At 40.7% G+C, this 21,986-nt stretch overlaps 3 protein-coding genes across 3 annotated transcripts; 2 read left to right on the forward strand and 1 right to left on the reverse strand.

Moving 5' to 3' along the window:
• Positions 1 to 759: 759 nt before the first annotated feature.
• On the forward strand, positions 760 to 5,459 carry LOC124283143 (tenascin-like). Its single transcript, XM_046719171.1, has 5 exons — positions 760 to 834; positions 1,001 to 1,041; positions 2,642 to 2,693; positions 3,788 to 4,252; positions 5,392 to 5,459. The coding sequence occupies exons 2-5, from the start codon at positions 1,024 to 1,026 to the stop codon at positions 5,457 to 5,459; spliced, it is 603 nt and encodes a 200-aa protein (XP_046575127.1). The 5' UTR covers positions 760 to 834; positions 1,001 to 1,023.
• Positions 5,460 to 13,468: 8,009 nt separating this feature from the next.
• Positions 13,469 to 17,118, reverse strand: LOC124283110 (perlucin-like protein). Its single transcript, XM_046719137.1, has 3 exons — positions 16,743 to 17,118; positions 15,127 to 15,291; positions 13,469 to 13,744 (listed from the first exon to the last, which is right to left on the reverse strand). Exons 1-3 carry the CDS (start codon positions 17,116 to 17,118, stop codon positions 13,515 to 13,517), a joined length of 771 nt encoding a protein of 256 aa, XP_046575093.1. The 3' UTR covers positions 13,469 to 13,514.
• Positions 17,119 to 19,860: 2,742 nt separating this feature from the next.
• LOC124283116 (low affinity immunoglobulin epsilon Fc receptor-like) lies at positions 19,861 to 21,728 on the forward strand. The gene is made up of 3 exons (XM_046719141.1): positions 19,861 to 20,272; positions 20,748 to 20,915; positions 21,414 to 21,728. Exons 1-3 carry the CDS (start codon positions 19,864 to 19,866, stop codon positions 21,653 to 21,655), a joined length of 819 nt encoding a protein of 272 aa, XP_046575097.1. The 5' UTR covers positions 19,861 to 19,863; the 3' UTR covers positions 21,656 to 21,728.
• The last annotated feature ends 258 nt before the right edge of the window (positions 21,729 to 21,986 follow it).

The following is a 21,986-nucleotide window of genomic DNA, read 5'->3' on the forward strand; positions in this document are numbered from 1 at the left end:
TGGGATGTCTACATCATGCATAAATATTGTGTCCTAAATTGGAGGCATAAAAGTTACAAAGTAGAAAGTCAAGAATTTCACACGTAGTTTTCACGGTAAACTCCAGATCAAATGTTTTCAATTTTTGACACTGTGTTCTGAACATTATATTACAGAAATGAAACAATACTTATATTTACCACGTTTAGCAACAAAGGCCACCCTTAGTCAATTAATGAAGGTTTCCCTGAGTTTTTCGTGTGGGATAGTGGGGTAATAAGTAGAAAATCATTTTTTTTTAAAGCTGAACTTGTTTCTTATATGAGATAGTATAACTCGAAGCAAATTGGTGGTACATCTGCCTGAAAGGATACATGTACATGTAACCAGTGATATAATCAGAGAAACTTCCACATTTTAGGAATATCTCACAAATTTTGAATTACCCCCGGAGCTTCAAATCTGCAAGAAGGGGCGATTGGGTAGCCTAGTAATTAAAGCGTTCGCTCGTCACGCCGAAGACCCGGGTTCGATTTCCAAAATGGGTACAATGTGTGAAGCCCGTTTCTGGTGTCCCCCGCCATGTTATTGCTGGAATATTGCTAAAAGCGGCATAAAACCAAACTCACTCACTCAAACCGGCAAGAATTGTATTGAAAACTGTGTACCATACACGTTTGTTCATTCACGAAAACCACGCTGAAGTACCAGCTAATCAGATGTTAGATAACACGTGACGTCATTCGAGTGCAGCGGATGTTTACAGACGAGGCAACGGAAGTTTGGCCCTTATCGAGTTTTTGTTTCTGTAGTTATATCATACATGGATTATACAGAAGAACCCGTTATTTACCGGTATGAAGACGAATTTACATTCTGATTCCGTAATCGATCGTCATTACAGTCTTAACTGTTCGTTTGTGATGTGTTGTGTACATGCTACAAGTATCATGGTGAGTACGATCTCGATGGAGCTGTGACTTGACATATGCCTGTTGACTGTCCTCTTCCTCCATTGCAGACACGTGTCCAGAATCCTCGAAGATGGCAAGTCTTTCAATGGTAGGTGACCTGCCTAATGTAGGTTCTCATAACGCCTGGATTATGTTTTATCTTAAACGGTTTATGTGATATCCGGCTGTATCTCCCCAGTGGAAAATACAACGTGCACTATATATCACTAAAGCTATACATGAATCAGTATCTACGTGTTTTAGGGTTAATGCCACTTTGACTGAATACTCCAGTAATGCCAGTGTGTGTTAGCCTTCCGTTGAAGGATGTGGGGTTGGGGTTGGGGTTGGGGTTGGGGTTGTTAATGCCTGTACGTTTAACCTTTAATCATTTTATAAAGCGCTAAGAATTCCACAGTGTTTGAGTGGGTTCGTTAATAGTTAACGTCGCATCAGGTTTATTTTAACCACGTGACGCCGAGACCAAGTTCACGCATATACACAAGTCAATCATATATACAACATCGATATCATACTTGAAAACAATTTTTATAACACATTTTAAAATCACAATATAATTAACATTTGAAAACACGGCCATGACAATTCAAAATATGGACCATGAGCCAAAATAAACAAATAGATACATATGCAATCAGTTATTCATATACATAAATTATTTACAGTATATGATATTTTTACAGAGTCTGACCAATTTCTTTCAAGTAATCTATTATAAGATACCAGCTCACACGCGTAAACGGATCTTTCAAATTTACTCATATTCACCACAAAAGGTTTGTGAGCCGATCTATTCATATAAAGTTCATGATTACAATGAATTAATATAATTACGTGACAAATTATTGGACTGAGAGTATGGCATGATCAATTTTAAACACTGTCTACGAATGACTAATTGCTTTGCCACGAAATGACAACTGTGACGCACGTACCGGAAAATAACATAATCCTAAGGTCAACTACATCTACTTGGCCCATGAGTCAAAGGTATTCCTGTTGTTGCTATTTGGCCCGTACAGATTCGTATATGTGTAGGAATGTCGCGTGGCTTTATCAATATCTATATTAGTTAGTCATTTCCTGTCAAAATTAAAATAAATTAATTGGGTATTGCACACCTGTGGTGCACAATAATTCATTTGTCAGAGTTTAATTACACTTGGAGCGTTCATACTCCGACCTAACAACTACAAAGGAGCGAAAAATGCTTTTCACCATTCCCGTAACACAGTTTAGGAAACTGTTATACTAATGGCGTCTAATTTGCCTCGGGAACAGTATGTTAATACATATAGATAAAGAAAGATTTTCATTATTATGCAAGGGTAAGAGTATTTTACCTCCCATCAGAGTACGTATATCCACAGCGACGGGAAACACTGAGGCTTTATTTTACTTCACGTCGGAATAAATATTCTGGGCTGCCTGGCCTTAGCCTCGTATGTCAGAAGAAGCGATACGTGTACTAGTATGTTTATTAGGCACAGAATGTTTAATCATTTATCATTTGTTCAGATCGATGCTACATATGCCGCATCCATCCCTAATTCCATCCCAGCGGTTCGTTCGAACAACATGGCATTATAATGTACCCAGGATGTGTAAAATATAACTGTAAGAAAACAAATATCGTGCTGCAAGGTTGACTGTCTTAATAGTCCTACCATGGTGTTTGTAACTTTCAGATATTTAAAGGAAAGTGGCTATGGCTTATGTTGATGTTGGTGAATGTGAAAAGTAAGTATATTCTCACGTTTCTGAATGCGTTATTTCTAATTCACAATAATCTCGGTGTTCCTGTACGTGTTTTATATTCATCGATATTGTTACATCACAGCTGTCACTGTCAATACTTCTTCATTGATGTCAAACCTTTTAATGACCGTGATGCAAAATTGCAGTTCAACGGTGACTTCTTTGTGGCCACTTAACTAAGTATTTTTGTATCAGCCGCACTGTGTACATGATATCAGTATATTTCTCCACAGTACACCATTGGGCACTGCTGGTCCCGTCCTTGAATTACTTACGGGTGTCAGAAACCATTGATCATGGATTCGAACATCGGTTTGCCAAAATTATGTTTGTAGAACCTTTCTCGTGCTGGTAGTTTTTTAGATTATCAATTATCTTCATTCTGTGATATTATATACTGGCATTGATGGTCTTAAATCAGATACAGGAGAGATAGCTATTTCCAATACGAATGGCCATGTCAAATGTCTAAGACTCACGTCACCTTGGATTGTCCCTCCACTCCGCTTACTGATATAGTTTGCAGCGTTACAACCATCTAACTGATTCACCTGAATACTTCATCACGTCTTACACCATGTACATGCAGCATTAGCAAATATAAAACCAGATGATGATGCCAAATGCCTCAAATTATGAGTGATTGCTCATGCAACATCCAGTGCAGCATTGTTTTCGGTCAAATAAGAACAAACCCCAAAAGATCAGAGTTAGAGTTGGTCTTCAGCAAACCCATGCTTATCGTAAGAGGCGACAAATGGAATCGAGTGGCCAGGCTCGCTGACGTTGTTGACACATGTCATTGTATCCGACCCGTGAATATCCCGGTTAGAATTGATCTTCAGTAACGCATGCTTATCCTATGAGGCTACTAACGGGATAGGTGGTCAGGCTCGCTGACTTGGTTGTCACATGTCACCGTATCCCAATATGCGTAGATCGCTGCTCATGATGTAGATCACTGGATTGTCTGGTCCAGACTCGATTATTTACAGACAGCCGAAATATTGCTAAGTGCGCCTCTAACAACAAACATCAAAATAGACCAAGTCTAACAATAACCGTTACGTTGCCAGGCTCTGAGAGCTGCCCAGAACACTGCCAACAATGTGACCAATTTAAGAGCTGCTTGAAGTGCATGGATGGATACCACGGACAGTACTGCGGGAAATGTGGAATGGACGTGGCATGTCAGGCCGTAACCTGCCCCCCAGACTGTAAGGATAACATCTGCCTCCCAGAGAGTGCCGCGTGTGTAGAATGCAACGGTAAAGGGTATGGTGTAGCGTGTGATAAGACGTGTCATGGCTGTATGACGAGTTGTTTCAGAAGTGGCAGATGCAAGTCAGGATGTATTGATGGGTACTACGGTACGTCCTGTAATCTCAAATGTGGAACTGACTGTTCTGAAGGAGGCCAGTGTCGGATGTATGAAGACGGCCAGCAAAGGATATGCACGACAGGTTGTAAATACGATGCTGATGGTAATAACATCATACATAGCTGTGTAGCTGTGTCAGTCCAGGATGGTTCCGGTGCTGGTGAGTCATGAGTGAGTGAGTGAGTTAAGATTGTAAGTCACATCGGCAGTCATATCGTGACTAAATCAAGTTATAGGTTCATAGTAATTAAATATAAATGTTTAACAACCTGTCAACGAAGGACAGTAAAACAACTAGATTATCATAGATATAAATTTAAAACTAGCAATGAAAACAGTTTAACTATAGATGACAATACAATATAAAAACAGGCTATTGATTGTCAACAACCGCAGGTAGATCACCACACTAGGGACCATAAGAACTTACAGTACATTTGCTTCCTGCATGGACCCAAGCTGGATTTACACCATCCCTTCAGATGTTAGCAATTTTTTGACAATCTAGCCATACATTAAAATAACATTTTTACTGCGTTTAAAAATAGTAGTAAGTTAAAGTTACTTTTATTGTTTGGGGACTTGCGTACCCTCTCAGGACGACAATAAATTTACAGTACTTTAGCCCCCTTCGAGGATACAGCCACTAACAATATCAGTTGTTAATTTAAACTACCAATCATAAAAGATTTATCCATCTTCACAACTATAATAAAATATTATCTAATAACTCTATTTCTTTTAAAAATGCAATAATTAGATGATAATTCACACTGAAAATAGCCTTCAATGTTTTGACTTTGAAATACTTATCCCTTGTAATTTTAAGTCTTCGTAGTTACAATAAACGCCGAAAACTCACGTTACAGAACACACAGATCAAATGGAAGTGGTGCATGTGTTTGTGTGCCTCGTGTCCACTGGGTTTTCTGGTTCATCGATCACTAGACTGTCTGGTTTGTTTACAACCGACAGAGCTTGGCAGGAATACTGCAGTGCTTCGTCACCTACCAGGAGTCTTATGCAAATGCCGCCGTGATATTGCTGGAATATTGCTAAAAGCGGCGTAAAACTAAACTCACTCACTCTCATGGAAATAGTGTGAGTTCCGGATGTCAGCAGTTGGCACATCAGATAACCATGCTGTATCCATTGAACGAATTTTGTATATCCACAAGCACAGTGTTAGGAAGTGACTATTTATCACTTGTTTAGCGGTATCAGTGCCTTTAGAATATATGTAAACCACTTGTGTATATATTTCAAAGTGTGTACTAATCTGTATAATTCTCTGCACAGATATGATCGCCCCTTCCACAGTGGTACCAGTCGGCCTGCTCATCGTCGTTCTTGTGATATTGTTGTAAGTATAGAAGTGTTTCTATGTCACACATAGAGAATGCTACACGAGCCCCGGGTCAACTTGACCAGGTGACAGTGATCCAAATTGCGCAAATCGGGGGATCAACCTCGTTCCATACAGGTCACACTTGCAAGTCACTAGAGTGATTTGTATCGTAAAACATATAGGTACAGCAGACCATTTACTTCCCTTACGTCCACATTCCACTGTTAATCCATGACACGTCCACATTCCTCTGTTAGTCCATGACACGTCCACATTCCATTCTCAGTCAATGACACACGTCCTCATTGCGCTATCAGTCCATGACACGTCCTCATTGCGCTATCAGTCCACGACACGTCCTCATTATGCTATCGGTCTATGACATGTCCACATTATGCTATCGGTCCATGGCACGTCGTCATTTCGCTCTCGGTCCATGACACGTCCACATTATGCTATCGATCCATGACACGTCCACATTATGCTATCGGTCCATGACATGTTCACATTATGCTATCGGTCCATGACACGTCCACATTGTGCTATCGGTCCATGACACGTCCTCATTATGCTATCAGTCCATGACACGTCCTCATTTTGCTATCGGTGTATGACATGTCCACATTATGCTATCGGTCCATGACACGTCCACATTATGCTATCGGTCAATGACACGTCCTCATTGTCCTATCGGTCCATGACACGTCCTCATTGAACTATTGGTCCATGGCACGTCCTCATTGCGCTATCGGGCAATGACATGTCGTCATTGTGTTGTCGGTCAATGACACGTCCTCATTATGCTATCGGTCCATGACACGTCCTCATTTCGCTCTCGGTCCATGATACGTCTACATTATGCTACCGGCCCATGGCACGTCCACATTATGCTATCGGTCCATGACACGTCAACATTGTGCTATCGGTCCATGACACGTCCTTATTTCGCTATCAGTCCATGACACGTCCACATTCCTCTGTCAGTCCATGACACGTCCACATTCCACTGTCAGTCAATGACAAACGTCCTCATTTCGCTCTCGGTCCATGACACGTCCTCATTTCGCTCTCGGTCCATGAAACGTCCACATTATGCTGTCAGTCCATGACAAGTCCTCATTTCGCTATCGGTCCATGACACGTGCTCATTATGCTAACGGTCATGACATGTCCTCATTGCACTATCGGTCCATGACACGTCCTCTTTTCACTATCGTCCATGACAAGTCCACATTAAGCTATCGGTCAATGACACGTCCTCATTGCGCTATTGGTCCATGGCACGTCCTCGTTGCGCTATTGGTCCATGGCACGTTCTTATTGCGCTATCGGCAACGACATGTTCTCATTGTGTTGTCGGTCCATGACACGTCCTCATTATGCTATCGGTCCATGACACGTCGTCATTACTCGATCGGTCCATGACACATCCTCGTAATGCTGTTGTCCTTCCTGGAAAATCAAAAACTTTCCATAGAACACGTGAGCAGATGGAAGTAAATGTCCCTCGAGAATATCTGTGTACCGCTCACTGTTCATATTCCCTTCAAATACACAGAGGTGCGTTGCCCCTAACACAGATATGCCACCCCACACGTTAAATTTCGGACTGTACTTTGGGCGCTGATACAAAGGTTTTTCAGTTTGTTTGGTCCAGAATTTTAGTGTATTAGGAAACAGTCACACAGAACCTTCATCTGAGAAAATCACATTGTCCCAGTTAAATTTCTATGCTGTAAGCACCAGTTCAACCTTCGCTCCTTTTGTTCAGGTTTCATGATCGGTGATGGAATTCCTCGACTTTTCTGCCAACCCATTGCATGCAGCTCAGTTCTAATTGTCTCCTTACAGACAGCCACAGTTCCTCTATCAATCATATCCAGCCTTACGTTTTATAATCTCCTTCGTTTGTTTTTAGAAACAAGAATATCCAGCCGCCTCCTGTCACCGACAGTCACTTTTCTGGGCCTACCTGCGCCTCCCTGGTGCTCAATGCCATATCTATTTGCAATATTTTTCAAAACACGATAAACAGTGGACAAAGGGATGCCTGTTCTACTTGAAATCACTTTAGCTGATCTGATGTCCTTGTTATAATACTCTAAAATCAACTTCCTCTTCTCTAAATCATCCATACTGAGGATCACTGAAAATGTCGTCTGCTAGCAAGTAAACAAATGGGGGATAACTCTTCACACGGGATCAGACCACGACGTCCCGCCATACGGCCTATCCTGACACAACGTCATCGACAAGCTCGCCGAATGGGGTGCCGAAATCATGTCCGCAGACCCTTGTTTTGCTGGAGAAATGTTGTTTTTACAGATGAGTCCAGGTTTAACATTTCCCATAGTCATGGCCGGCAACGTGCCTATAGACGCATGGGAGAACGTTATGCACAGGCTTGTGTCTTGGAGAGGAATCGCTGTGGTGGTGGTTCCGTGATGATTTGGGGTAGAATAACAGTACGCCAAAGAACTCCTTTGGTGATTGTTCAGGGCTTAACTGGTGTGGGCTACAGGGATCAGATTCTTCGACCTGTGGCAATTCCTTTTCTGCAACGTCATGGCCCTGGGTTAACATTCCAACAGGACAATGCCCGCCCTCATACGGCAAGGGTTGCTATGGATTTCTTGCAACACCACAACGTTGACTTACTGCCTTGGCCTGCAAATTCACCAGATCTCTCCCCGATAGAGCATGTTTGGGACGAGATGAATCGACGTCTACGCCGTCTTCCTCATCCGCGAAATAACGTCCTTGACCTTGCAACAGATCTTGAGAGAATCTGGCGTGACATCCCAAAAGCCTTCCTTGCACGTTTGATAGGCTCTATGCGTCGTCGATGCACTGCTGTTCTCAATGCCGATGGTGGACATACCCGTTATTGAGCTTGTGACATGGTCGTTTGACCCCTGTCCCGTTTGTGGACTCGTGACGTCATTGTGATTGACTTTTCAATCCGACTTGTTATGGTCTCATGATCCCTCCATTAAAGTTTATATGTACCTTTGACATTGTTATCGTACTTATCAACTGGGATGATATTTTGACAATGCACAGTTTCTTTATGTGGCTAGTATATATTGACATGCAGTCTATTCTTCTCCTTTATACCTGGTTTGAGATCCACTGTGAGGTGTCCATAAGATGTTTTGCAATAGCTAAGAGATAATGACAGTTTTATGGTGGGAGGTGTCCTCCTCTTTTTCTTGTTAGATGAAACCTGTCTCTTTAGCGATCTCTTTGGTGCCATTGTTTTTCTCTGAGGTGTTTTTGTTGACCTGGTCTTGCCAAACTTTGTGAAAATGGCTGTAGGGCCAAATAAAGCCAAGGCTCGCTAAATACAATGTTTATTCCTAATGCAGGATGTTAACCATCCCAAAACACACTCGCGTGGTAACCTATATAGATGTTTCTCTATAAAGTGTACATTCACATAAACAGAACATATGTAAAGCAAATAGACTTCAAGTACGGAAACATCTACTCTATATGCAAAAAAATGTACTTACCCTCTAGAAATTATTTATGAATTCTTCAAGGAATAGGTGATACTCCACACTGGCATCAGCTTTAATTAAATACCCAGCAATTGATTTCATGTCTTCTACATATAATATTATGATAGAGCGCCTGTGTCCGAGTACTGAACGGTAAGTGATCCAAATAAACGATCAAATGTAAAACGAAAGTTGTTGATAATATGACTTAACAACCAACAAGTGTCCACGTTGTGTGACTTAGTTTTAAAATTTCTAATTTCTTGGAAAGAGTCGATGAATAAGTTTTCTAATTTGGAAGCTGTTTCAAAATCTAAAATAAAATCCGAAACGTTATTATCTCCAAGTTTAACTTGGTATTGTGTTTTTGTAGCATTAAATGTAACGAGCACACCCTGGTCAGCATTGATCTTCAGTAACCCATGCTTGTAAGAGGCGACTAACGGGATCGGGTGGTCAGGCTCGCTGACTTGGTTGACACATGTCATCTGTTCCCATTGCGCAGATCGATGCTCCTGCTGTTGATCACTGGATTGTCTGGTCCAGACTAAACTCACTCACTCAAATATCAAGCCTACACTACAAAGTCAACAACCTACATGTACCAATCAATATCTCAGAAAACAAGAAATGTAATGACTAACCATAACACGACGGTAGTGAAACGGTTTCTTACCAGAGACACACCTATCTTTCATACAAAGAGCTTTTGTATGTATTGAATACTTATGGATAAGACATATTCCAATCGCTGTGATTCACTCAGAGCGAACCTTGATGATGATGATAATTCCAAATGGGGTATAAATTACATGTTTTACTGGTATATATTTAGATATATTTGTCATGACCTGACTTACCCCATGTTTAGTTGATTCATTACTTCATTAGGGAACCATTTTGTATAAATATGCTTAATTAATCCGATAGAGGGTCGGTGGGGTAGCCTAGTGGTTAAAGCGTTGGCTCATCACGCCGAAGACCCGGGTTCGAATCCCCATATGGGTACAGTTTATGAAGCCCATTTCTGGCGTCCCCCGCCGTTATGTTGCTGGAATATTGCTAAAAGCGGCGTTAAACCAACTCAGTCAGTCAGTAATCCGATAGAATAAAAGTGTGAGATGTGAGATGTGGGATTATTTGTCAATTACTGACTCGTTTTAGCTATTGTTGACATGTTCGGTATAGTATTCGATTTAAGTTACACAGTAGAACTGTGAACCTCTTTCACGATCAGTGAGTGAGTGAGTGAGTTATTATTTAACGTCACATCGGCAATATCTCAGCCATATCGTGAAGAGAACGATCCAGACAATAAAAGGTGAAAACATTTGGAAGATTAAAACCTGCCGACGATGGACAGTAAAAATACTAGAGAATCACAGATATGAATATAAACCTAGCGAGCAAACCTAAAAAAATCCAATTAAAGAAGACAATACAGTATAATACACTGGCTATAGATCGCCAACAACTGAAGGTAGATCACCATACTAGGAACCATGGGGACTTACGTTACTTTTGCTACCTGCATGGATCCTAGCTGGATTTACACCGTCCCTTCAGCCGCTGGCGATTGTAGGAAAATTTAGCCAACAGTTAAAATAACACAAATACTACGTTTAAAATGTGATAATATATATTTTACTTTGAAAGTTTTGGGACTTACGTACCCTCTCAGGAGGACAATAATTTTACGGTACTTTAACCCCCTTTGAGGATACAGTCACTAACAATCTAAGTTGAAAATCTGAACTACCAATTATAAAAGCTTATCTATTTACAAAACATATATCAAAATTCATTTAACAAGTCTATTTCTTTTAAAAAATCAATGATTAAATGATAATTAACTTTATTAAAAATGTCCTTATGATGGAGAATTCAACACAGTCACGTTTGAATAGTAACGTGATATTTATAGACAGTATCATTATATAATACATGTTTAAATTGATAGTGTCTCCTCATCCTATTTTGGCCTTGCATAAGAATATAGACACGGTTTATCATGTACATAAACGATGTGCATTAAATAAACATTTCATGCAGTAAACACACTTACACACACCGTTTGTCCTGAAAGTTAATTAAATGACCATTGAAACTCTCGAGAATATGGGTGAAAAGGAACTGTGCACCACCCCCGCCCCCACCCCCGTCCCTTCCGAACAGCGCACCTCTCCTTTCACAAAAAGCTGTATCCGTCCCTGTACAATTTATGAATTTACGTCTTCAGTAGGGCCAGCTATTTTGTCTATTACTTCATGTTTATCTAGTGCACTTTCATTATATGTTATAGTTTCTCCTGATGCGTAAAGGTGTACGGTTTCCCTGTAGATATTTGCGTTAGAACAGTTTGGCTGACAAAACGATGGCGAAGCGAAGGGGATGGTACCAGCTGTAGTTAAGCAGCAAAGAGTTGCCCCCTTTTCCTTTGTGAGCGTGTATGCCGCTCTGAAATCTTCTTCAGGTTATTTTCTGTATCGGCTATTTTACTTAATTTATGTGTTTACAAATCCATTCGAAATATCAATAGGTCGTTGAGATGTTAGGCAGTATTATGTAAGATACATATAAAGTCGAATAAAACGTTTTCTGAAACAGACTGATTTTGTTGGTGTATAGTGTACAAACGCTGCAGTTGACGACAGAAGAAAGGAGAGAAAAATATGCTTTGAGGACTTCGACCGATTTGTAATGAATATCTGTTTAACTCAACAATATTCCTGTAATATGAGGGTGATCCGTAAAAAGTCGAGTCTGGACGAGACAATCTTGGCCACATGAACACGTCTTAATGAAACTGGCATGCAATGACATGTGTCAACCAATTCGAAGAACTTGAAAATAGAAGCGACAAAACCCTTTCCACATTCATAAGAAATCTCTGCTAAAAGCAGAGTAGATTGTACAATTGTGACTATATCATGAGCGTATATTTGTTTCAGTAGCATTACAGCAGTATGTAAACAAACGGACCAGACAATCCAGTGATTGTTATTCGCTTCTTATAAGCATTAGTTGCTGAAGAACCGTAGAGTTGTCCATTAAGGGTACATTCAGAAACATACACGCCCCAACAAATGTATATATTTGCAGTGAATAGACTGATGTAACACAGAATACATTTTAGCTTCCATTTATGAAGACAATACAAGGTGGATTTCAATGTAGGGAGCCCACAACAGCGTTGTTACGTAAGGTATCATATCCCGTATATATCGTTCAGCGATTTTGTTGTATCCATAGTGGTGTGCTTTGGGGGAAATGCTCCGAAGCGCCTTAAAATGAAAAGATAAATGCGAAGAAAGGCTCTTCCGTTTCCAAAACAAAGGTCTAATTTCACGGAACCTGGAAATGAGGCCTATTGATATAAATATAATACATATATAACGTAACAACATGGTCAGGAAAGTTTGATCCACGGTTCATGAAATTTGTGCTACGACCTTCTATGTCATGAACATCTTTAATATATGTGTCGTTTTCACAACACCTCCACAGTTTACACTTCATCATAATTGTTTTCGTGAGATGTCAATGACAGTAGGCTGCTGACACGACAACACTGTTGAAGGAGGGAGACATTAAACATTTCGTTGTGTTGATACAGATTTTGATATTATCCTGCCAACAGTTAAACAGCGACTAAGGCAAACACCGCAAATCCTGTTATTATCTGTTTGCATTTAAAATTGCATAACATGAAATAATGCACTGTTACAGTAGTATATGATCTGTATGGTATGTTGAAGTGAAGGGTGTGATTAAATTCGGATGCATTTTTCAACTACAGACAAACATACCAAACTTTTCAATCGTTGTTAACTGCATAATTATACATTCAACGACCGACGATTGGCCGTTTTTCATATTTAGAGACTGAATCGACGTATAGATTCCGGGATAGTATTTGGATTTGGTATGTTTTGCTTATCGTAACCCTCGACTACATCGGTCGAGTCAGTCGTTGTCTGGCCCATACCCGAATGAGTACGAGCTTCCATGACAGCGTTTATAGCGTCATGTGACACGTTCAACTGGACCTCTGATCATTGTGAACTATTGTACATATTAGCCAATTGTTTCCAACTTGAAGTCTACAACCAGTGAGTGAGTGAGTGAATTTAGTTTTACGCCACTATCAACAATATTCCAGCTATATGGGGGCGATCTGTAAATAATCGAGTCTGGACCAGACATTCAAGTGATCAACAGCAAGAGCATCGATATACGCACTTGGGATACGATGACACATGTCATCCAAGAGAAGCATGGCCATGGGTTACTGAAGACCAATTCTAACCCGGATCTGCACGGTTTGTCTACAACCACAAGAAATCGACCATATCTGCTCTACATGTAATAAGCCAAAACAGCACAACAGAATGTAAAAAATATTGAAACGTCTGATTTTCGTGTGATCGGACATTATAAACAACTGGCTGTAATCGTGTCGTGATATGAACTAGATGCAATCTGCACATTGCAAATTACATCTCAACTGACACCAAAACAGAAACATGCATCAAGTAATGTTTAATGCTGGATTACACATAGGCGTGTCTCTAGTTGATATTCCTTTCACAAATATAGAACAGTTTGTAATTTGCTCGCGCATCAGCCCACTTAAATCCCATGTATTCCGAGATATAGGCCTTGCAGACTGTGTCCATACAATTTGGTTCTCCTTGGGCCCAGTATCGAAATGTCACAGGCGTACCGTCCACCCACATGTACTCCCCATCGTCATATACCACGCCTATGTAGTAGGAGTCTCGCCGTCGGGTCGTGTAATCTGAAAAAAGGAACAATATCCTAAACATACAACATGGTTCAGAACATCCAGGCATACATACTAACAGACAAGTAAAGCATGTACCTAAAAGCAACAACACGGTGCTCAGCGCTACGTATGTATCGGTCAATTATCCAGATTGACTTTCATTGTCCAGTCACAAAGTGAGTGAGTGATTAATGTTACTCCGCTTTTAGCAATATTCCAGTAACATCACGGCGGGGACACACGAAATGGGCTTCACACATTTTACCCATGTAGGGAATAGAACCCGGGCGAGCGAGCGCTTTAACCACAAGGTTAATCAAGCTCCGCTCCAGTCACATAGTCTCAATGTGTTTTTTATTTAAGAAGCCTATGGTCCATGCACATCTTGATCACTGAGGTGTCGATTATTTACAGATCGCCGCCATATAACTGGAATATTGCTGAGGACGGTGTTAACCAACACACAAACATAAAAAACAACAAACCGCAACAACAACAACAACAACAACAACAAACAAACAATTATCAAGCAAACAAGCTCTTGTCAGTTGCCACGTCCGCTCTTGAAAAATATGCTCCTGAGCATATCTTCAATTTGTTCACTTTATCAAGACTTAGCGTTCTTATTATTTACTTCCTGCAGTAAAGACTACGGTCTAACATTAACCCCGTGTACTCAATGCTTAAGGTATCCGTGACGATCCGGGTTAGAAGATTGATCTTCAGTAACCCATGCTTGTGGTATGAGGTGGCTAACGGGATCGGGTGGTCAGGCTCGCTGACTTGGTTGACACATGCCATCGTATCCCAATTTCGTAGACCGATGCTCATGCTGTTGATCACTGGATTGTCTGATCCAAATTCGATTATCTACAGACCGTCGCCATATAGCTGGAATATTGCTGAGTGCGGCGTAAAACTGAACTCAGTCAGTCACTCACTCACTAAATGCTTATGGTCACTTTACCACAAAGATGTTACTTCGTCTGAATGTGGTAAGGTATTCTGCTGAAAGTTTGCTTATATTCCCGTATGTTTAAACTGTTGAATCCAGTCAATCTATTCAAACTGTGTGATCAATGTGCAAGGGTCTAAGAAGGAATAACAGGAAACAATTGTCATTTCGACAGCTGTTGTTGGTGGGATCGGAGCAATAGAATACACGTTGTTTTAAGAATATATCCCGAATTATCTGCCCCTTGTCTTAAGAAATAGTGTTTCATCATTGGACATGGTTTGCAATAACAGGACAACCGACAATAACAATACTGACATTCTGGTTTGGAGTCCCCTACAAGAATTTAGAACTTAAAAGTAAACAGTTGACTGATGTGCCCCTTATTGTGTTGGTTATGATTCCTGATAAATAATTATCACGTCTGTATGAAGCTCACGTTCTTCTATTTCAGTCAGCAGGAAGTCCAGTTCATCCCAGTTGTTGATGGAGACCAGGTCCGCGTCCTGAGCGAGGCAGTTATCACGGGCAGTCTGCCAGTCGGCCTTCGCCATTTCAAACAGGTAGCAGTGGTCCAGAAACTTCTTGTATCCCACAGGACAGTCTGGAATTGGTACAGGAGCATTATTAGCAACAGTCATATGATTGTTTAACACCATGTTTATGAAGAGCTCTGTGATCAGTGTATGAATCTCCGATCAATAAACAGTCTCTCTTATATATATTGAGGGAAAAAATAAGGATCACGTGCAAGCACAAGTGTTCCTTTAATTTTGTCCAGGTTTTCTTCAGGAGCTTGTATCGCACAGCTTGTGAAGAAACCTGGAAAATAATAAAGGAACACTTGTGCCTTCATGTGAACCCTTATTGTTTCCTCTCAGTATATGACACTCCTTGAGAGGGTACCTGAACTCAGCCTTATTCAAAGTATATTTAGTCCTTCCTCTCTTTCAACCTTAGGACATTATGTGCCAGGAATCGGAGTTGTTGACGACCAGTATCCGGTTAATAAATTGTGTTCTTGAGCAATAGATTCTTCTGGTAAATTAGCGACTTTTACGATTACTGACTGACTGACTGACTGACAGTCAACAGGCATATGTCAAGTCACAGCTCTATCGAGATCGTACTCACCATGATACTTGTAGCATGTACACAACCCAACACATCACAAACGAACAGTTAAGACTGTAATGACGATCGAGTACGGAATCAGAATGTAAATTCGTCATCATACCGGTAAATAACGGGTTCTTCTGTATAATCCATGTATAATATAACTACAGGAAAAGAAAACTCGTTAAAAGGCCAAACTTCCGTTGCCTCGTCTGTAAACATCCGCTGCACTCGAATGACGTCACGTGCTATCTAACATCTGATTAGCTGGTACTTCGGCGTGGTTTCCGTGATTGAACAAACGTGTATGATACACAGTTTTCAAAACAATTCTTGCAGGTTTGAGTGAGTGAGTTTGGTTTTACGCCGCTTTTAGCAATATTCCAGCAACATCACGGCGGGGGACACCAGAAATGGGCTTCACACATTGTACCCATGTGGGGATTCGAACCCGGGTCTTGGGCGTGACGAGCCAACGCTTTAACCATTAGGCTACCACACCGCCCTTTACGAATAGAACTGTTATATACTCATAAATACTACACTGTCCAATATCTGTTTGGATCGATTTATAAAACACGGGACGTGGCTCTATACATGTCTCAATCTTATCACTTGTTGAATGAAGCAGGAACAGTTAAAACCCAAGATCCGTGGAAACCAGGAATGGAATCACTCTAAAGCACCCCATGTCGTAATGCCACGATACGTGTAGAATAACACCGATGACGCGGATTATTTTGTCTGTTTAAAGAGTTATTTCCCTTGATACTTTCTTGCTCTTTGTTGTTCTGTATATACTCCCCCATGTCATACCCGAAGACAGGAAACAGTGTCAGGGGCAATGTTCACCCTGTAGCCATCCACGTGGATACGAAAATGGCGGAAATGTCCCAAACAAAAACGAACCTAGCCCGAAGATGTAAAATGGCGATTTACCTGGTTTCTTTGTTGTTGTAGTTGGGGCAAGAGTTGTTGAAGTAGGCGCCGTACATTTCGTCAACGCATTCTCAAGTCTCATCAGACCCTTATAAGACAGCTCCACCTTCTGTTCAATCACCTGTTGTCGTGTCCTCTCCAGGGCAATCTCAGTCTCCAGGAGATCAATTCTCTGCATCTTTCCTTTCAATGTCTCCTCCATTTCTTTCTTCAGTTCCTCTATCACCTCATTTCGAACTCTTTTTTCTGTTTCACGTACTTTTAGGATACATGACGCAACCTCTTGTTCTTGGGCTGATGTTTGAGAAAGTTCGCTGCAAATTCCAATTATCAATATAAGCCACACAGTCACCGATGGGATCCTAGCGCACTTCATCCCTGTTTATAGACCTTGTTGTTGAGGCACTGGTTGACAGGAAGTTTCAAATTAGAGTCTGAAACGAAACTGACATTACGGATGATTGTAGTGAATGGATAAAGGCCTATATTATTTACCTCTTGTTAAAATCTGCATTATGCTAAAGGTTTAGATACACAGAGTTCACATAACAACATATTTCGTCGAGCCTACAAGTATAATACTAAAACTGCACACATACAGGATATGTGGGTTCATGCTAGGCGAAAAGTCGCAAAACAAACACTATAGCTAGATCTCTTTTAAGATAGGGACATTCAGTTATTGGCTCGGCATCGAACAGACCACTGTCAGTTGGTGGAATTCAGCTTGATGTGGCGTTAAAAGACGAAAACGGCGATGAATACACAGTGCCATTTAGAAAGTGGTCAACAGTAACATAGGCGATTAGATGCCTGCCCCTGAGGGTGTGGGTTCGAATGGGACTCAACTCAACAAAAGTACTAGAATCTGTACTTTACTAAGAAAGTGTACTCCCAAATATAACATATGTGACACTGCAAAACGGCAATGCATTTATCACCACAGGATGAAAGTGAAAAAATGTTTTTCTGTAAACCACGTTTTCTGCTTGAAAATACTATATTACAGAAACTCATGGATGCATAATGTATACCCTCTGTAAAATTTGCCTTGATATTTTTCTGCTAACAATTATTCAAGAAGAAAGAAATGAGAAGCGGATTTACCATATATTCAAGACTATTTGAATATCCTTGCCTTACCAAATACCACTGACGAACACAATTTACGAGAAATATAGAGGGACTCAAATGACTCTCGATTGTATGTTATAGGAGCGGCAGAGGGTTCCTCTCGGCAGGGGTGTTATCTGATTGTGATCCGTACAGTCAGAATCGCACAGATTTGCTTTGACTGTGGAAAGTATCTTGTCGCTTCTATTTTACTCTTTTGCTGGAGAAAGTAGATATATTTCGGATCTGTAGACACACAGGCAGACAGACAGACAGACAGACAGACACACACACACAGACACACACAGACACACACACACAGACACACACACACACACACACACACACACCACTACCACCACCAACTTTAACAGGACATAATGAACAGGCAGTTACATGGCAATTAGTAATTCGAAGCTATTTGTCTCCAAAGGGCATTTACGTGTGTTCATTAACCAGACGGAACGGACATGAACACTTACAATGTAATTGTACACGTGGATAACTATCATAATTACAGTTTAATGATTTGATTGTCGCCCACGTCGACCTGACAACAGCTTGTGCACGATATGTCCAAACTACAATACTAAAATTATTACAATACTGGAAACAACCTGAAAATAGTGTTACCTCAATGTAGGTCAATTGATGGCAATTACGTTTACGGGCCCACCACAGAAAGACACCGGAGGGCAACCTAACTATGGAAATATACACGATGTGAAAAGCAACAAATTCTAAACAAGACACAATGCCCACAAATTTTATATTGTGATGAAAATAACCTGGCAAATTTGCATTGGTGTCAAGTGATGCATAAGGCATTGTGTCTTCTTTGTAATTTGTAAGTACGCGAGTACCTATTCCATAGTTTAACCAGTCTAATACATAATTACTCCCTTGGATCGAACCTGACAACCGTCTATTTTGTTCTCCGACAGAAGGTTAGTTTCGTCCGTGCACAGCACCCTGGGCCAGCTCCACTCTGCACTCAAGTGGTATGTGCCCAGTCCTTTTTCGGCACATCTTGTATCTTTTTTCTTTTCTTTTTTTTGTGTACGCAGAATATTATCGTCATGTTCTGCAGCTGTTCTTTCAGCTCTAGTCTCTGCCGGTACAACGGGTGTTGTCCAACAGATCCAGTATCACGCTTGAACCAACAGCTGAGTACCCGAGAACGTACACATGTCGTTGACTCACGCATCAGACGCGACAGACAAATCTGGAAAATGTCTGAACAGTAATCATGTATTCAGAAAGACCCATTTTAACTCCTTTCCAGCATTGTATAAAAATAAAGGAGATAAAACCCTTTGAACATCCAATGAACATCTCTAAAAGCAGTGTCTACGTCTACTGTACTATTCCGACTATATCATGAGCATGTGCAAATGGATCACAATGAAAAAGTGATGATAGGAGGTGATCGCTAAAAGGTGATCGTATCCTGCCCCAGCGATGGCATGCTTCATAAACACAAACAAAGGTTGGTCGTTCACTGGAAAGCATGGAACAAGTAAAAATAATGGACTACATACGTCGTCATTTTCGTCACTGATGCATCAAATTTGGAAACTTTTTACCAGCTTTACTAATGTATTTAATGCAAAAATGTTGTAATTAACTGAGCAAGATTCGACGGAACTAGTACCAGAATCTGTCCTTTACTACGTGAGTGAGTGAGTGAGTGAGCATGGTTTTACGCCTTTAGCAATATTCAAGCAATATCACGGCGGGGGACACCAGAAATGGGCTTCACACATTGTACCCATGTGGGGAATCTAACCCGGGTCCATTAGGCTACCCCACCGCCCCCTTTACTAAGAAAGTGTGAACCCACATATAACATATGTTGGATAATAAGCTAGATAGGTGCTGTGGTATCGTTTAACGAATTTACTACTTCCTGTCATTAGATATGTCCCTCCCTCATAATGGCTTACAATCAAAGTGACATTTAGACCCAGGCTAAGTCCAGATATCACACAGACACGGAGTAGTCACGATGGACAGAGCTAAGCTTCACGCTGTAGCTGCAGTTTTATACCTGATGATGATAGTGAAGCTTCATGCCGTAGAGGATAAAGAAAACGACACAGATACGTGTATTCTGAAGTTAAAGGAGAACGCAAAACGCGTTCGGTCGGAAGTGATAAATGAGTTGAAGGAAGAGATAAAAGAGGAATTTAAAAATGAGTTCAAACAACTTGAGCTCCTCAAGAAGGAGATTCTTCTGGAGAGAGCACGCCAGCGGGTGATGGAGGAGAAGGTTGATGTGTCCTATGTGGGAGTTCAGAAACTTGAGGCTGCTCTCTCACAATGCACTGTGATTTCAACAATCCCCATCACAGCCGCAAACACAACAACCTCCACCACCACCACCACCACTACGACGACTACAGAAAAACCCCCAAGTAAAGTATATATTGTGTGTTCAGCATTTAAACATGTCATCGAAATGATCATATGTACAATAAGATGTTCGTGTTTAAGCAAATAGGTAGAATGTTACAGTGAACATACTTGATCCTTGTAAACCTGGATCTATTACATGGTATGAGAACAGCAGATGGTACATTGTGTTATGTATTATTATATCTGGAAAGGCTTCAATTATGACTGAAATATACCACTGCGAATGCAAAGAGCATCACGGTTGATGAACTGGAATTGCGATCCTGTTGATACTGAGCTATGTATGCATCATTGTGCGATTTAATTAACACTGAGACGACATGCGATTATATTTCAGTCATTCACATTCTGACATAAATTTCTACCTTTAAGCTCCTCCATCTGCTCTCTCCAAACATATTTATCTGTTTTGTTGTCACAAAGTGAATGAAATTGCTGTGTGAATCTTCATATGAACTTTGTTCCATTTTGTAGAGGTGTGTGCTGCTGGCTATGTAAAATTTGAAGACCACTGTTACATACTGGAGCTGGACAAAACCAGTTGGGGTACTGCAAGAAGTAGATGCCGTGGGCTTGGTGCTGATCTCGTCTCTATCAATACGGAAGCTGAGAACGACTTTCTGCTGGAGAAAGTAAAGGAATGTAAGTACGGACGTCAAATCCAATGCAATAGAAGATGTGCTTTCGTTTGTTCTGTATGGCAAAAACATGTCTACGTATCATTGTTTTACCGACAAAACCCGCTACAACAGTTCGACCCATTAGCCCCTTTTTGATGGATTTTGACAAAAGAGGAGAATTTTAAAAAAAAAATTCTTCAAGGGCCATAAAACCTTTGTAATCCTTTGCCATTTTTCTGATACCGAGAAGGCGCCATTTGTCAGAGTTGCCACATTTCTGTACGTTAAGGTAAAACCTGTTGCGCCGCTATGATGTGCTTATCTGGGGTTTGAATGTCCCAGTACAGTGCCTGAAAAAGAAGAATTTTCAGTTAATTGGTGCTAGAACCACAATATGAACCCAAATCTGCAATAATGAAACTTTAAGACATTCTCGTTTGAAGAGCTGATACATTGATGAAACACACATAAACATATTTGTTAAATATGATATATTGTGATCATTTAAATGTAATTTCAGACTTCCCGCCTAACCAGCAGAATTCTGAATATTTCTGGATGGGGATGTTGTATGCAAGCAGCAAATACGTGTGGGCTGACGGCACAGATGTTGGCTTCACTGACTTTCCGTCAGGGGAACCGAACTGTATGAAAGATGGCACATGTAAAGCATTTATTACTACGTACAGGTCATCTTACAAGTGGGAGGATGCACGAAGTACCTATGACTTCTTCTACATATGCGAGAAAGATGCGTTCTAGGGACAAGATTACTTTCTCAAAGGGGCGAATTGGTCTATAAAGCCAAAATAAATAAACTAATTCGATAACCGTATTCCTTTTTCTCTATCCGTATTACTTCTTTAGATGATATACTCAGCAGCAAATAAAAACGTCAGTACGAATTCAAACTTAGATAGGCACTGTAATCAAATCATTACAGAAATGGACATAATAAGCGGATCAAAAATATTTTTGTGTACAATATCTTGACACATCAATGAATAACTCAGCAAAATTTCAAGACATTGCGTGAACGTTTGCAGTCCATTCAGACACTTGACTTCAGTATCTAGTGTGACCACCACGAGTG

The sequence above is a fragment of the Haliotis rubra genome, unplaced genomic scaffold (assembly GCF_003918875.1).
Source record: "Haliotis rubra isolate DU_JTF1 unplaced genomic scaffold, ASM391887v1 Scf31, whole genome shotgun sequence".
NCBI lineage: Eukaryota > Metazoa > Mollusca > Gastropoda > Lepetellida > Haliotidae > Haliotis > Haliotis rubra.

Excerpts from the sequence above, each read along its gene's own strand:
- LOC124283143 (XM_046719171.1), top strand. Across the intron at positions 2,694-3,787 it reads GATGTTGGTGAATGTGAAAA|GCTCTGAGAGCTGCCCAGAA; the intron begins GTAAGTATATTC and ends TTACGTTGCCAG. Across the intron at positions 4,253-5,391 it reads CCAGGATGGTTCCGGTGCTG|ATATGATCGCCCCTTCCACA; the intron begins GTGAGTCATGAG and ends TTCTCTGCACAG.
- LOC124283116 (XM_046719141.1), top strand. The coding sequence starts at position 19,864 with ATGGACAGAGCTAAGCTTCACGCTGTAGCTGCAGTTTTATACCTGATG. Across the intron at positions 20,273-20,747 it reads GACTACAGAAAAACCCCCAA|AGGTGTGTGCTGCTGGCTAT; the intron begins GTAAAGTATATA and ends TCCATTTTGTAG. Across the intron at positions 20,916-21,413 it reads GCTGGAGAAAGTAAAGGAAT|ACTTCCCGCCTAACCAGCAG; the intron begins GTAAGTACGGAC and ends ATGTAATTTCAG.
- LOC124283110 (XM_046719137.1), bottom strand. The coding sequence starts at position 17,118 with ATGAAGTGCGCTAGGATCCCATCGGTGACTGTGTGGCTTATATTGATA. Across the intron at positions 15,292-16,742 it reads TACAACAACAAAGAAACCAG|ACTGTCCTGTGGGATACAAG; the intron begins GTAAATCGCCAT and ends TACCAATTCCAG. Across the intron at positions 13,745-15,126 it reads GCTGACTGAAATAGAAGAAC|ATTACACGACCCGACGGCGA; the intron begins GTGAGCTTCATA and ends TCCTTTTTTCAG.